Below are 17,144 nucleotides of genomic sequence, written 5' to 3' on the forward strand. Positions count from 1 at the left end.
CTCTTGTCTCCTCCATCTGGTTCCCTGCTCCTTATTCTCCAGAGAGATGGAGACAGGAGGAGACAGCTCCTCAGGGACCATCTGGACAAGGAAATAGGTCACTGGTGGAACGCTCTACTGGCTTCTCAGACACACACACACACACACACACACACACACACACACACACACACACACACACACACACACACACACACACACACACACACACACACACACACACACACACACACACACACACACACACACACACACACACACACACACACACACACACACACACACACACACACACACACACACACACACCTCTCTCTTTCTCTATCCCTCTGTCTCAAACACACAAACACTCGTGCACTCGTAGACAGACATATACGCATACAGCATAGTACAGAGCGCATTACTCATACTTATACGCGCACACGGATGGATGGATGGATGCACGCACGCACGCACATGCACGCACACACACACCTCACCTGGATATTGATCACAAATCGCTGACACACTGCTTAATTACACAAGCAGATGTTTGTAAATCACACAGTTAGATGGGAACGTCCTCAAGACAGGAAGTGAGAGAGGGAGAGTCTCACCTCATACACACCAGTGAATGGCTCGCTCTGTGGCTATTTTTCTAATTTATTAAACCTTTATTAAACCAGAACAAGGTAATTAAACACCTGAACCCCCAGCATCGTGGGGTAACGTGACACCTTGTGGACTTATAGTCTAATTTTGGCGAAGATATTTGGTGTAGAGTAGGAAAGCAGTGCACCAAGAACAGTGCAACTCGGGTCCATTATGACGACTAGAGGGTGCAGGTGGTTAAGAACACACGTTCTTATTTCCAACTGAGGCCTGGCAAAAGGCAAGGACTCTTGAGGGAGAGGGGAAAGGGCACTTGAGGCTCTCTACCCGGCAGCCACAAGTATTGTAATATTAATACCATAATATCATGTAATATTCATAGCTATAGTATAGGCTACTCCCCAAGATCAAAGTCAATAATTCATCAATCAATCAGAAAAGTGGGACAGGCTGGGCGCCAGGTAATATTTAGGTAAACTCTGCCTTACACTGAAAAGAATCTCACTTTGGAAACACAATTCACTTCAATTAATAAAACCTATAATGAATAACTTTAGGTGCAGCAATTTTAAGTCACACCTGCGTCGCCACACTGGAGAAAAACCATACCACTGTCAACAGTGTGACAAGAGTTTCAGTCAGTCAACTCACCTGGAGTCACACCAGCGTATCCATACTGGAGAAAGGCCTTTCCACTGTAAACACTGTGACAAGAGGTTTACCCATCTAGGTAATACAGAAACACCTACGTGTCCATACCGGAGAAAAAACATACCACTGTAAACTGTGTGGCAAGGCTTTCAGTGTGTTAGATGCCCTTAAGGCACACCTGCGTATCCATACTGGAGAAAAACCATACCACTGTAAAGTGTAAACTGTGTGGCAAGAGTTATTGCACATCAGCTAACCTATAGTCACACCAGCGTATCCGCACAGGAGAAAAAGCTTTTCAACTGTCAACAGTACAATTCATCTAACCTGAAGAGACGCCTTCTGCGTGTCTGAAGAGAAACCTCACCACTGTCAACAGTATGACAACAGTCTCAGTGTGTCACGTGACCTGAAGAGACACGCAAAAAACATTTCCAGTCTTTCTAAATGTGTTTACGATTTATACATAAGCTGTAGTGGTACTGGGTACAGCTTATGTATTTAACAAAATCACACCCGTGTGAAGTGACTAAGTGAGGGGCGCTCTTATCATCATCATACATCATACATTCCGTGCTCAACCAATCAAAACATCACAAATGTCATTCCGGCCAATCACAATTTGTGTACTCACTTTTAACTTCAATGTTTGAGTTCACTCAAACCCGGAAAGCTGGGCATAGGAGGGGCTAGCCTGTGCATAGAATTACCTCCGGGGTTAGGTTGGGGTCGCGAGTCAATGGCAGCATTATTTTGGGGTCGTGGGCTGAAACGTTTGGGAACCCATGATGACATAGAGACACCATGTAGCATGTGCTCATGCGTTTGAATCATGTCACTCCCCCCTAGCTTCACTATAGAGAAGTATTTTAGAAGCACACAGCAGCTCATAAACTGGTCTGAAATTAGCCAAAGAGCTGTTCCCTCTGTCACAGAGCTGGCATTTATGTGAAGGTTAAGTGATCTATTTATTGTTAGGCCTAGAGCACGTTGTCACAAAGGTAAAGACAACGCTGATATGCTGGTGATTTATGTCATCTCACAGAGGAAGTTATAATAGCATTGAGAAAGAGATCGTGAAAGAGAGAGACAGTGTGTGAGAGCGTGAGAGAGAAAAGCCTCTTAAGAGATAGAGAGGGAGAATATATACAGTGAGGAGAAATATGTCTTTTCTTTTGCAAAAGATATATATATATAACACATATGTTTGCTAAAATGACTGATTTCACAACATTGCTGAATTAATATTCATTTTAAGTACAAGTTATAATATTATTGGCATGTTGGTGTATCCTCGACAACCCTACTGCAAAAAAAGAATAGTAACACTAAAATAGTCTACAATTCCCGCTAACAATCCCTGCTACATGCACCCACCCAACTGGAAATTGGCCAAGGTTGGCGCTAGAGCACAAGCCATGGTAATGGTAAATGGTGCATTTATATAGCGCCTTTATCCAAGGCGCTTTACATAGATTGTGCATTACATTCACCCATTCACACACACATTCATACATCGATGGCGGAAGAAACCATGCAAGGCACCAACCAGCACATCAGGAGCAATTAGGGGTTCAGTGTCTTGCTCAAGGACACTTCGACACTAACTCTGGGGGAGACCGGGTTCAATCTGGCAACCTTGTGGTTACCATCCAGCCACTCTACCCCTGAACCACTGCCGCCCCGATGGGTCACCAAAATCAATCAGGGTTCATCGTGGAATCTGCCCATTATAATATGATATATCTTATTTGAAATGTTGATATTTTGGTCTGAGGGTAGGTCATGGGTTAACTCTTCCATTAAACTTTTCGAGTTTAATGGAATTCCGCTGGCCATTAGATTTGATATACTGCATCTTGTGGAGGCTTGTGGCAATTTTGGCCTGATGGTGGCAGTACAGAGGAAAGGTAATGGGCTCACCAAAATGAGAAGGGGTCATCCTCTGGGACTCATGAATGTGCACATACGATTTCATAGGAATCCAGTCCGCAGTTTTCAAGATAGAGTGGTTTGGGACCAAAGTGGCAAAAGGAAAAAAGAAAATGTATATTGTATGGACGAATAGGCCATTCAAATGTTTTACAGATTCGCGTGCAGTAGAATGTGAAATATTTAAACATTTCATTGCGGTTTTGATGGACTAATGTAACATTTTACATTGAACACTGGGAAAACCCTCCATTTTCAGGGAGTGGCTCAAGCAGCCAGGACGCTGAGATGTTTTGTTCACGTCATCGTCAGAGAAAGGGCAGCAGTGCATGGAGCAGGACGGCGAGGTTGCGGCGGGGGGCACACGCAGGAACATTGCAGAGGTAAGGGCTTGTGTTGAGGCCACAGGTCAGACACAGAGGTAAGGGCTTGTGTTGAGGCCACAGGTCAGACACAGAGGTAAGGGCTTGTGTTGAGGCCACAGGTCAGACACAGAGGTAAGGGCTTGTGTTGAGGCCACAGGTCAGACACAGCGTGCAAACCCAGAGGCCTCCGTCTCCTGCTCTCGTGCACTATATAGTATAGACCACAATCTGTTTCAGTCAATTCCACTGTTTTGCTGCATCTCACACTTTCTCTCTCCATGCTTCTCTCTCACACACGCGTGGGTGTGTGTGTGCATGCACGTACGCATGCACATACACTCGCTGTCCCTCACACACATTTAAACAGAAATGAACTCTTCCTCTTTTCCCTTACTGCCGCTGTTACCCCCCCCCCACACACACTCACACTCACACTCACACTCTCACACACACACACACACACACACACACACACACACACACACACACACACACACACACACACACACACACACACACACACACACACACACACACACATCGGCTAGTCATTACTTAGAGTAGCATGCTGAGCTGTTAACAGCCCATATAGGAGGTATAATGAGGTCTCTAATGCGCTCAGCCACCAATGAAAAGTCCATTGCCCATCCAGTCTGGTGCCGGTCAGACTGACTGCAATATGATACTCCCGCATCATTACACTGCTGCTTACTGGAGAGATTTGTGATGCTATACTGTACATACTTTCTCTCCCAGCATTTTCCCTTTCTCCCTCAATCTCTTTTCCCATGCGCACACTTACAAGTATGCAATCTATGCATGCATGCACATGAAACAAATAGCCTACATGAACTGGAGGCAGAAAGACATGCACAAGCACACAGATACAACAAATTGGTTCCCAGATTGCAAATACTGCAACGGACTGAGCTTAAACATTGAATGACTGTAAATATGAACCTAGCATTTCCCCTAGCACACCACACATACGGCAAATGATAGATTTCCCTATAGGCTAGTGCACTACTACACGTACATTACACAAGATGTACGATTTCACCATTCTGAGACAACAGGCAGTGTTGCGTTCTTAGAGGATGTCTCTGATCTTGCCAAAGAGCATTTCCTGTACTGCAGCGACTGTTTCCTTGTCAGCATGCTAGAGGGAGACTGTAGCATTAGAGACATTATTACTCCAGCATGGCTCAGTGAGCACTTGGACAGCCCAGGAGACCAACACCTGACTGACTTCAAGGTGGATGGACAGGAGACCAACACCTGACTGACTTCAAGGTGGATGGACAGGAGACCAACACCTGACTGACTTCAAGGTGGATGGACAGGAGACCAACACCTGACTGACTTCAAGGTGGATGGACAGGAGACCAACACCTGACTGACTTCAAGGTGGATGGACAGGAGACCAACACCTGACTGACTTCAAGGTGGATGGACAGGAGACCAACACCTGACTGACTTCAAGGTGGATGGACAGGAGACCAACACCTGACTGACTTCAAGGTGGATGGACAGGAGACCAACACCTGACTGACTTCAAGGTGGATGGACAGGAGACCAACACCTGACTGACTTCAAGGTGGATGGACAGGAGACCAACACCTGACTGACTTCAAGGTGGATGGACAGGAGACCAACACCTGACTGACTTCAAGGTGGATGGACATTGATGACACAATGACTCAATTGACAGCAACACTGTGGCATTATATTCAACAAAGACTTGGGCAGACATCACACACACACACACACACACACACACACACACACACACACACACACACACACACACACACACACACACACACACACACACACACACACACACACACACACACACACACACACACACACACACACACACACACACACACACACACACACACACACACGATACGCCAGGAAAGGAACCAATAGGCCACAACAAAGATGATTGAAAATAGGGATGTCCAGATACACTTTTTTCGCTTCCGATCCGATCCCCGATACCTCAATTTCTGTGTTAGCCGATACCGATACCGAATAACGATACCAGTGTCCTGATCTCATGTTGTGTTTATAGCTATCTAGCTACAGTATATCTCGTGTTGTGTTTATAGCAGACTCCTCACTCAAATGTGCACTTGCAGTTTGGGCAACTCCACATGTCCCAACATTTTTATTTACCTGCTATAGTGTCAACCCCTTACCCCTGTGTCGGATCGGTGGTTAGACTGGCATATTCACCGATACCGATATGACCCGATATGACAAATAAGGGCCGATCCGATACTTTCCCCGATACCGATACAGTATCGGGACTCAAATTGAAAATGTGTGGTTGTAAATAAACAGCAAATTGTGCAAAAGGTTTAAAACTATGGCGACGACACACCACGAATACACTCAACACTCATTTTGGTTTAATTGTAGCCCAGCTATTCCCGTGACCATGGTTTATATCCTCCCCCCAGATGCAAACTGTAAGATGGCCACAGAAACCTGTTACCAATATCTCCCATGCACCAAAAATAATATCGGTTGACTTTAATGTTTGCTCAGATAGATCTGCAACACTATCTGCAATATGGAAAATGTTTTAACTAGAACTACAGGATTAAAAACTATTGGTATTACATTATACTGTATATGTGCTATGGTGGCGATATTAAGACTAAGGCTACTAGGCAACCAGTAAAACTCTTGGTTAGGTGAATCGAACCATGACGAAAATCTGAAAAACACAAATCAAGATCAGTGAATATGGGAGAGTATATTGACGTTACAAGGTTGCTTTCAATGTACGGACTGGGAAGTGGAAAAAACATATATCCGCTAATAAATCCTGAATTACTAAAATGAATGAAAGCTGGGATGGGAAAATAAATGCAGAGATAAATACGGACACAACTAAACCAAGCAAAGAGGGACTACAAAGCAAGAGGGGAACAGCAGCTACTCAAGGACAATGACGCAGGGGGGGGGCGTGTTGTGGAATAAAGACAATGGTTGGCCAGAGGCAGACCAACTCTGTACAAACAGCAGAGTTTGTCAATGACTTAAATGGCTTTTTTTGCACGTTATAAGACTGACAGACCATGGCAATTGGAGCCCACGGGGGACTGAAGAGAGGTTGGCACACCAATATGTGTAACACTGCAGGAAGTGTGATGCACCATCTCCGAGATAAATACTAGGAAATTCAACGGCCTCCAATGGAATGGATGGGAATATGCTACAGGCGTGTTGTGAGCAGTTAAGCCATTTAGGCCTGACGTTGAAATAAAAAAAATGTTCGCTCTGAAAGAATATATACCGATTCAAAGATTTGTGCCGCATTTTACGATTTTTCAAAAATAGCAGACCTACAAGTTCATAGCGCGCCACTCGGTGGCGCGCTATGAGCTTGTAGATCTGCTATTTTTCAATAGCTAAAGTATAACAGAATGCTTGAAACACCAAAAGGGGTTCCCGCCCAAAATGTGTTAAGCCCCAGAATTCACTAGACTCTTTCAAACATCAATGGACTCACAAATAATTCAGAGGTTTTGGCAAGTATCTAAACTAATCCCACTACCTAAAAAGACAAATCCCTCTGAATTGAATTATTTTAAGTGACAGCCTTTGCTGTTCAATTATTGTATACCAATAGTATTTAGGTTAGACATCAGGATACATGTGTACAATGACATACAATAATTAGTATCTGATGATGTTTCTTAAATGCATGAACCACGTCTGTACAACCTTTTTTTTTTTTTTTTTACCTGGCATTCAAAACGGAGTTCAGGGTCAAATTGGACACCTCCCAGGTTTCTCACAACGGGGGTCAGACTATATATATATATATATATATACTGTACAGTATGTACACAGACCTAATATTAATCTTATTTTTCTCTCAAAAAGAAACTGGGTAGCACAAGATCAGTATCCCCTAGCAACCAAGTGACCTTTCCCATTTGTCTTTGCAGCCAGTGTGTGTGTGTGCGTGTGTGTGTGTGTGTGTATGTGTGCGTGCGTGTGTGCGTGCGTGCAGGGAATCCTAAGACAAAAATATGTGTGTAGATGTTGCTGTCCTATATTCAACAAAGACTTGGGCAAGACATCACACACACATACACACACACACACACACACACACACACACACACACACACACACACACACACACACACACACACACACACACACACACACACACACACACACACACACACACACACACAGGACGGAGGCAAAGACAAAATCACAGCTTTGACGTGTCCATGTACAGTTGGGCACACCCTAGTGTACAAGTCATCCACAGGTGAGGACAAAAACATCCACAAAAAATCCACACACACACACACACGCACGCGCGCACACACACACATGCACGCGCGTGCACAGTTGCGCACACACACACATCGATCCTCTCTCCTGTTGCATCCTTGGAGGAGATGACATCATCTCCTTGTAGCTAGGGGCGTCGACACCTGATTACCATGCACAGCAGACCAGACAAACACACAAACACTCGCACGCACCCACACGCGCGCGCACACACCTCACCCCCCACCTCCTGCATGTGGCTCTCTGGCCCCTTCTCCCAGGGGGAAACGTCAATACTGCCCAGTAAGCAAACAGTACACACACACTCACACACACACACACACACACACACACACACACACACACACACACACACACACACACACACACACACACACACACACACACACACACACACACACACACACACACACACACACACACACACACACACACACACACACACACACACACACACACACACACACACACACGCACGCACGCACGCACACACACACGCACACACACGCGCGCGCACACACACGCACGCACACACACACACAGAGAGAGCGAGAGCTGCATATAAATAGCAGGCACACCCACTTACAGTACAGTACACTTGGGCATGCACACACAAATCTTCCCCTGGTGGGAACAAAAGCCCTATCTATGGTCCGCAAAACACCGCTACAGCCCTGCACATACGACACCGCTACAGCCCTGCACATACGACACCGCTACAGCCCTGCACATACACACCGCTACAGCCCTGCACATACGACACCGCTACAGCCCTGCACATACACACCGCTACAGCCCTGCACATACGACACCGCTACAGCCCTGCACATACACACCGCTACAGCCCTGCACATACGACAAAACACCGCTACAGCCCTGCACATACGACAAAACACCGCTACAGCCCTGCACATACACACCGCTACAGCCCTGCACATACGACAAAACACCGCTACAGCCCTGCACATACGACAAAACACCGCTACAGCCCTGCACATACGACAGAACACCGCTACAGCCCTGCACATACGACAAAACACCGCTACAGCCCTGCACATACGACAGAACACCGCTACAGCCCTGCACATACGACAAAACACCCAGCTACAGCCCATGCACATACGACAAAACACCGCTACAGCCCTGCACATACGACAAAACACCGCTACAGCCCTGCACATACGACAGAACACCGCTACAGCCCTGCACATACGACAAAACACCGCTACAGCCCTGCACATACGACAAAACACCGCTACAGCCCTGCACATACGACAGAACACCGCTACAGCCCTGCACATACGACAGAACACCGCTACAGCCCTGCACATACGACAAAACACCGCTACAGCCCTGCACATACGACAAAACACCGCTACAGCCCTGCACATACGACAAAACACCGCTACAGCCCTGCACATACGACAAAACACCGCTACAGCCCTGCACATACGACAAAACACCTCTACAGCCCTGCACATACGACAAAACACCGCTACAGCCCTGCACATACGACAAAACACCGCTACAGCCCTGCACATACGACATCCACAGAATGAATGTGTTCAAAACACCGCTACAGCCCTGCACATACGACATCCACAGAACACCGCTACAGCCCTGCACATACGACAAAACACCGCTACAGCCCTGCACATACACACCGCTACAGCCCTGCACATACGACAAAACACCGCTACAGCCCTGCACATACGACAAAACAGCGCTACAGCCCTGCACATACGACACCGACAGAATGAATGTGTTCAATAGCCAGTGTTCGGGCAGGAGATCATGTATCTTTAAACTTCACCCAAGGGGGCATGCTGGCTGAGCACTGCACACACACCATGCATGTGCAGCATGGTAATATACTTCACACCTGGGAGCTGCCCCGCTCGCTACGACTGCATTGTTCTATATTGCCAGACACTGAGCAGCTGTACTGGAGCGGGCTGCGACGAACTGCCTTGCTCAGGGGCTGGTTTTTTTGTGGCAGGGAGCAGTGTTGTTTTTGGTAGCAAATTTAGATTTTAGTTTTAGTCATAGTCTCTTGAATAGTTTTCATTTAGTTTTAGTCACCTGGAATGTTTTAGTGTTAGTCTAGTTTTAGTCGACTAAATGTACAGTTGATTTAGTTTTTACACTTGCTGAAAATTGCCGGTCTACAAGCTCACAACACGTCGCACTGCGACACGTTGTGAGCTTGTAGATCGTAAAATGACTTATACTGGATCTCTTGTCCACTAGTCCCTTCCTGATATTTTAGTCTAGTTTTTATCTGTTGACGTAATTGTTAATACATTTAGTCTTAGTTTTAGTCATCGTAGCTTATTTTTCATTTAGTTTACATTTTGTTTTTTAGTTTTTGATTTCTTATCTCTTATTCTTCTACCTGCACTAGATGCGACCAGACCTCCGTTTATGCTATGGTGTCTCTTGTCTGTTGTTGTCCTGTATTGTTTTGTATTTGTATGTCGGAAACCACTACTGTTGCTGTAAACACAATTGCCCTTCTGGGACATTAATAAAGACCTTGAACCTTGAACCTTGTCAGTGAAAAAAGGTAGTCAACGAACATTTTTCGTCTCAGTTTTAGTCGACAAAAACAACACTGGCAGGGAGTAGCGCTGGGGGCATTTCTGGTACACAAGGACAAAAGAAAAGGGTAGGGAACGGAACACACCAAAACAAAGCTGTCATTGTGCGTGCAGGTTTGATCACAACTGTTCTCACCAATCCCGGATAAACCGTGACATCTGCTCACCCTATGTGCAATGTATTTCTATGAGAATACGTATGCGGACACATGTCTTTTTATTTATTTATTATTTCATTGTTTTGCTCATTCATCAACATGCAGCGGGAAACACGAAGCATATGCTCACACGTCCTTTGGGGTTTCTTTTGCGTAAAGCTTGTTTCTTGCCAGGAATTTCCCCAATCTTGAGCCCAATTGCAGATTGGTGATTATTATAGAGCCAATCGAGACTGATGGTTGGAGCCAATTATCCTCTAGTATGAATGGGCTCAGGCTCAAGGGCTTTATCTGCAACTGTGCAGAAAAACCTGAGTATTTTATCAATTGAAATCATGTAAGGGATTGAATACTTATAAGATGCTGGTCTTATAAACACATTATGATCCATAAAGCAAGCTTCACTGGGTGGGAAAGACCAAACTTCTTGGTTAAAGGGACTGAAAGGGACCTGAAATTACCTTCTAAGCTCAGCCATACCGGCTGTGTAACACCGGCAACTAAATGTTTTGTGTTGTAGAGGGCTATAAATGGTTTTGTGGTTAGAGTCTGCTAATTATTGAAGGTGTTGGGATGTGTACAAGCCTGAGATGAAGTAATGCTTTGGCTTAGTCAGGGCCAAAAATGTCCCGTCTGCAGCCCGCTCCCCACCTGTGATGGAGTGTTTGCGCAGGGCAAATCCAATCATTAAACAAGGTTGAATGTTGGCCAGGAGCCACTCGAACAGAAACTAATGTTACACATCATGGGAAATGGGTTTAAAGCACTACGTACTGCTTGTGATGAAAAATAAATAAATGCTACTATTGTGCCAAACGTTGAGAACTTGCATAGTCTTCTAGGGCAGTGGTTCCCAAACTTTTTAGCCCGTAACTCACAACGCCATAAGGAGGGCGAGCTCCAAAAGTGGTCTTTGGTATATATCACTGCTTACTGTAGATATTAGTCTGGAACTTCGGTGTGGAAGATTTATTTCCAAGGGGCGGTTACAAACAGATTCCAACGTCACAGCAAAAAAAGTCTCACTTTGAATAGTAGGCTCTGATTGGTCACCCACAACTCTGGGGTGAGCGAGGGATAATTTCAAGGAAAAAAGGAGTGACAGAGCCAATTTGCCCAGGGCAATTTTAGGCCGGGTGATTGAAAAGCACCTGGACTACATTTGCTAGTACCTCTACTAACGACCGTAAAGATACCGTAGTGGACACTTTTTCATGATTGGCTGCCTCTAGGTTGCCTCTAAGCCAATGGGAGACTTAACCCATAAAACCCATAGATCTGAACGGCATAAAAACCATACTCTGAATGCCAACGCGGCGCGAGTGGCAACAGAAGCTAATGTTATGAGCTAACTGGAGCTACAGGAAAGCCCTAACAAAACACAGTGAGCGAACCAACAAAAGAGCATCGGAAACCAATGCAAACAAGGCTACAAGAGCTTGTTGCACCTGGCAACAAGGCTAGACAATTGATTGAGACTCGATGTCCATATATGGCTCTATCTGATGGTCTTCTGTCTAGTCCAGTGGTTCTCCAACTTTTTCATGTCAAGGACCCCCAAATTGACACTAATTAGCCCGCGGACCCCCATTTGAAAAGATATGCCAGGGACCCCCATAAGAGAAGAGTTTTACAGCGCGAGCAGTGATTCTCAACCCGTTTAATTTCAAGGACAACGAGTTTGACATGCATTAGTCTACGGACCCCCATTTAATGGCATTTCCATCTCTGTGACCCCCAATTTATATTGTAAAATCAATGTTCATTTAACTCTGAGAGTGTACAAATGGAACCAAATGGACCCGCGATTGTACTGCACCTGTGAGGTCCATGGAGATTGGTCCAGGGGCTTGGTCACACATCAGCGTCAGTCTGGTCACCTGGAGGTTCGGGATGTTGGGATCTGGAGAGAACATGGACAGAACATGGTGCGGTCAATACGGTTATAGGGTTGGTGAAACTGAGCGCTGAAATAAAAGATAACTGCTGTAGGAAAAGAGGGCCCAGGTTGGAAAGAAAGAAAGCAGAATTATCTCCAGCATGATGGTCTAATTGCAGCAGAGTGGGTGGAAACTGCCTATGACGAAGGGGGGATCCATCTACGGAAAAGTCATCCCATTTGGTATGAATAGGCCTTTACTCGCCTCAATTAACTGCCATTTGGCATTCATGTGCCATTCACATGCTAGGCTTAACCCATTTTGACCTGAGATCAGATTCTAAAAATGTCTTCTACATCCTGACAGTTTTCTGAAAAAGCTATGTTTCTATGTCAGTGGTAAGTCATTTTTCAAAAATAGCAGACCTACAAGCTCTACAAGCTTGTAGATCTGCTATTTTTCAATAGCTAAAGCATAACATAATGCTAACACCAAAAGGGGTTCCCGCCCAAAATGGGTTGAAGTAGGGCAGCCTTCTGAAAACTACGGCACCATGACCAACTGAAATGACTCTATACTATACCGAATCAGAATGGTTGCAAACAAACTGGTAGGCAGTATTTGTCTATGGACATCTATTCTACACAATATAGGATACGTGTCTGTCTAGTACATTAGCTACTGTATGTCTACTTTGTCAACCTGTGGAAATGTTTAACAATATAGTACAGTAGGCTATACAATACAGAACAATACCACAGGTGTTCTGTTCTTCCAAAAAGAAGGTCAATGGATAATACTGCCCCAATGCAGCGATGCCGGACATATATTTGTGGTTGTGTGTGACATCATGAAGACCAAATTGTGGCCTTTTGTCCTTCACAATACCGACTCTGATACCCGACTCTGATACCCGTACCAATTAGATTATGATTTTTAAGAGCTGAATACTACAAACCCCGTATGGCTGTGATATGATTGCTATAATATCATTGTTGAATGGCTTAGAGTAAAATAAATTGTTAAATAGCGACAGAATTCCATTTTGACAATGGCATTTTGCTAAGAGACTGTTGTGTTTGCCTGCATGTGTACAAACACCCTGTGTAGTGTAAATTAGCTTTCATAACCTCTCATAAGCCTCTCCAATTGATCCAGAATGCCGCAGCACGCTTGGTCTTCAACCAGCAGTGATGTAAATAGGTTTTCAGTGTAATGGGTCCCGGGACCCAGGGGTGGTCTTTTCAATGGGTCCCAGGGACATCTTATGAGTCCCACTTCAATGACGTTTGGAACCATATTTTGTGATTTTTACAAATGACAGCATTATATGGTTATATAATGGTTATATTCACGTAGAAAATATAATAATATAGCCAATCCAGAATTGTAGGCTGTATGAGGACTTTTGAATTACGATACTGTTCGGTATCAATCAAATTCTATACTACAAGCCATGATTTTATGAAGCCTGAATAAAAATGTCGCGTTAAAGTTTAATTTGATCTTGAAGAGCAATCTTAATGGCACAGTGAGTTGTACAACCAAACGCTGAAATAAAACATAACCATGTTGAGAACCAATTTTGATTCTGGAAAGTTATGCAAATTCTGGCATATTTTCATATAATGCTCAGAAGGAGCCCAAATTTGGAGCTCTGGCTCATGGACTTCCGACTTATTTTGGTATTGCCATTAACACCTGAATGCAGCCTGACTACTGACCAGTAATGTAAACCAACCAGAATCTCAACTGAGAATACAGGTTCTGTTTCAAGCTCCTGGCCATGCAGTTCAAACCTGTCACCCTGCACTGCAGAGCCACTATTACATAGACTTCATAGACAAGCACTTACCTGTTGATGCCCTTTTAGGATGACCAGAATCAAATCCAAACTGTTAATTTGAGTGAGAGTAGTATTTGTGTGGAACCGGGGGGACGTTAGCAATTTATTACTCAAATGCGTTTATGTCATATTCGACCATATAGGCCTAATAATGCCTATCATTTTATTATTAAACCCCTATGATCTCACATTTGGTTTTAAATGCAAATTTTGGTCATGGGTAGTATGGCTGACTTGGTACCGTAGCCTAGGGGATATTTCTCATGTTATTTTAACAGACTTAATAGTAGGCTACATTTCGCAGGAAAGAGGCAATGAGAGCTTTACAACAGGGCATTTGAACACTGCTAGTCACAATGTGGGACATGGTCTCAATGAGAGCTTTACAACAGGGCATTTGAACACTGCTAGTCACAATGTGGGACATGGTCTCATTTGAACACTGCTAGTCACAATGTGGGACATGGTCACAATGTGGGACATGGTCTCAATTTGTGGGACGCCTGAAAAGTCCAGGCAATGAGGGACTGTCCCACTGTATACCTCATGAGGTATAAAGCACAGCAGCCTTGTGTTCATAAAACAGAAAGATTGGGTATTGGTAAGACTGACGTTATGTATCTTTCAGGACCTTTCACTGCTTCGTCTCAACCATTACTCAATGGCTCTGGTCTCAGACCCCACGGTGGATATTTTGACATTCCGTTTTTTTTTTTTTTTAATGTTGCCACTACTGTTGGAGCAGCCATAAACTAAACAGGTTCATCTCGATGTTCTGGGCATCTTTGTAATGTTAGTGTTAGTAAAAAGCAGGTAAAAGAGTAACGTTTGAGGCAGACTAACATCAGTCACTCTACCGTTCACTGTAGTAGAAGAGGTGCGCCTGGTGAGGGTTTAAACCCTGCAGCTATGTCGAGTCCGCCTACAGGAAATACGTAAGCTGCTACCATGAGACCCGTTTCTAAATTCGTCTATAGGATAGGATTTAGAGAAGACATTTTGTAGAATGGGGTGTTGAGGTCGTAATGGGTTAGTTCATCCCTGCCCTACCATCCTTCGGTAAGCCGATCCAGACGTGCTGGTGTAGCGTTCCAGTGGGGAGCGGGTCAGAGCTACACAGGAATGATATCAGCTGTATCACGGCCCGCCTGCTGCTGCCGGGACAGAGATGCTGAGACTAGCAAGACTGTGCCAGCCCAGCGTGCACGTGCGTGTGTGTGTGTGTGTGTGTATTTACAGTGTGCATGTGTGAATGTGTACAATGCGTCGCTGGCTGCATGCATAATATATCTGTATAATGGGTGCGTGCGTGCGTGCGTGCGTGCGTGCGTGCGTGCGTGCGTGCGTGAGTGGCTGGGTGGCTGCGTGCGTGCGTGCGTGCGTGCGTGCGTGCGTGCGTGCGTGCGTGCGTCGTGCGTCACAGAGAGAGAGAGAGAGAGAGAGAGCAGGCGATGACTGTGTATCTCTCTTTTCTAAGTTGTTGCAAATTTGTGTGAGAACTATTATTAGGAGCCCCAATAACACTGAATACAAGCATGCATCACCAGCATTAGTCACCCTGGGGAGAACACACACACACACACACACACACACACACACACACACACACACACACACACACACACACACACACACACACACACACACACACACACACACACACACACACACACACACACACACACACACACACACACAGTGAGTGAGTAGGCCTTACCTGACACTACGGGCCCTGCTCCCAGCAGGGTCTGCTTGTATTTGTTGAGACTCTCGTCCTCCTTGTCCAGATCCTGGATCTCGGATAGAGACTTCTGTGCCGGGGGAGTGTAGTTGAGGTTGGCCTCCTCCTCCTCGTCTGCCATGGGCTTCTCCTCCTTGTCAGCCATTAGACCTGCATGGACAGACCATAGGCATAGGTTTATCTTTCATTGTCTTCACTTCATTTTGGCATAATGATATCGTTGGGCAGAAACGTTGTGGCTAGAGGTGCGCCGATCGATCCGCCACCGATCGGTGATCGGCTGATATTCACTCCAATTTACCCCGATCTGGAGAAACCAATCTTTTATAGCATAAAAGATCCTTCCTGTTCTGACATTCCATATGTTGATCTGACCTCATCAAGCCTTGTACACTCAAGACACGCTCCATATATGGCCAGTACAGAATTCATTCCATTATGTTGATCTGACCCCCCCCATGCCAAAGTGCCAGCGCTCGCCCAGCAGTCTGCCGTTACCCAGGCAGATGCGTGCACGCTCGCCCCCCAGGGAAGTCTTTCTGTTATACAATTATAACTAAGATATTCGCTAAAACAACTTTTAATGACAGTTCAGTCAGACAACTCACGGAAAGATTTAACCAATATTTATTATAGAATGAGAATACAAGTGTGCATATGATATTTATCTTGGCGTTCGGCTCTGCTGCATTTACTCCCTGCTCGGCACGATTAACCATCATAAACATTAAGAGCAGGGAGATAGATATACAATGAACCCCCCATGGGGAACATAAATAACAGAGCCCACCGGTGGTGCTGGGGTGGTGGTGGGAGCAACATCACATAACCGGGAACCATAGCAGAAGGAAGGCAGGAAGAGCATGCAGACTAGTGAGCTTAAGTAGCCCGCCCAATTGGTCAGTTGACTGCCACATCAGCGAATTACGTGTGGGACTTGCACATACTTATACACCCACATAGAAATTCAGCATGTTAACCCCTTGAGTATAGACGAATTCAGAAACGGGTCTCATTGTCGTAGCTTACGTATTTCCTGTAGGCGGAC

General features: G+C 45.2%; 1 protein-coding gene across 2 annotated transcripts in view; it reads right to left on the reverse strand.

Annotated features, from left to right (window-relative positions):
* The window catches only part of arhgdig (Rho GDP dissociation inhibitor (GDI) gamma), a 70,736-nt gene that overhangs the window by 11,293 nt on the left and 42,299 nt on the right, over window positions 1-17,144 (reverse strand). For both annotated transcript variants that reach the window (XM_079519338.1, XM_079519337.1), the window contains exons 2-3: window positions 16,073-16,246; window positions 12,449-12,532 (exon numbers count right to left, since the gene is read on the reverse strand). In XM_079519338.1, the coding sequence (XP_079375464.1) occupies window positions 12,449-12,532; window positions 16,073-16,241 (253 nt within the window). In that variant the 5' untranslated portion in view covers window positions 16,242-16,246. The remainder of the gene's footprint in view (window positions 1-12,448; window positions 12,533-16,072; window positions 16,247-17,144) is intronic.

This window comes from Electrona antarctica (genome assembly GCF_951216825.1).
Source record: "Electrona antarctica genome assembly, chromosome: 14".
NCBI lineage: Eukaryota > Metazoa > Chordata > Actinopteri > Myctophiformes > Myctophidae > Electrona > Electrona antarctica.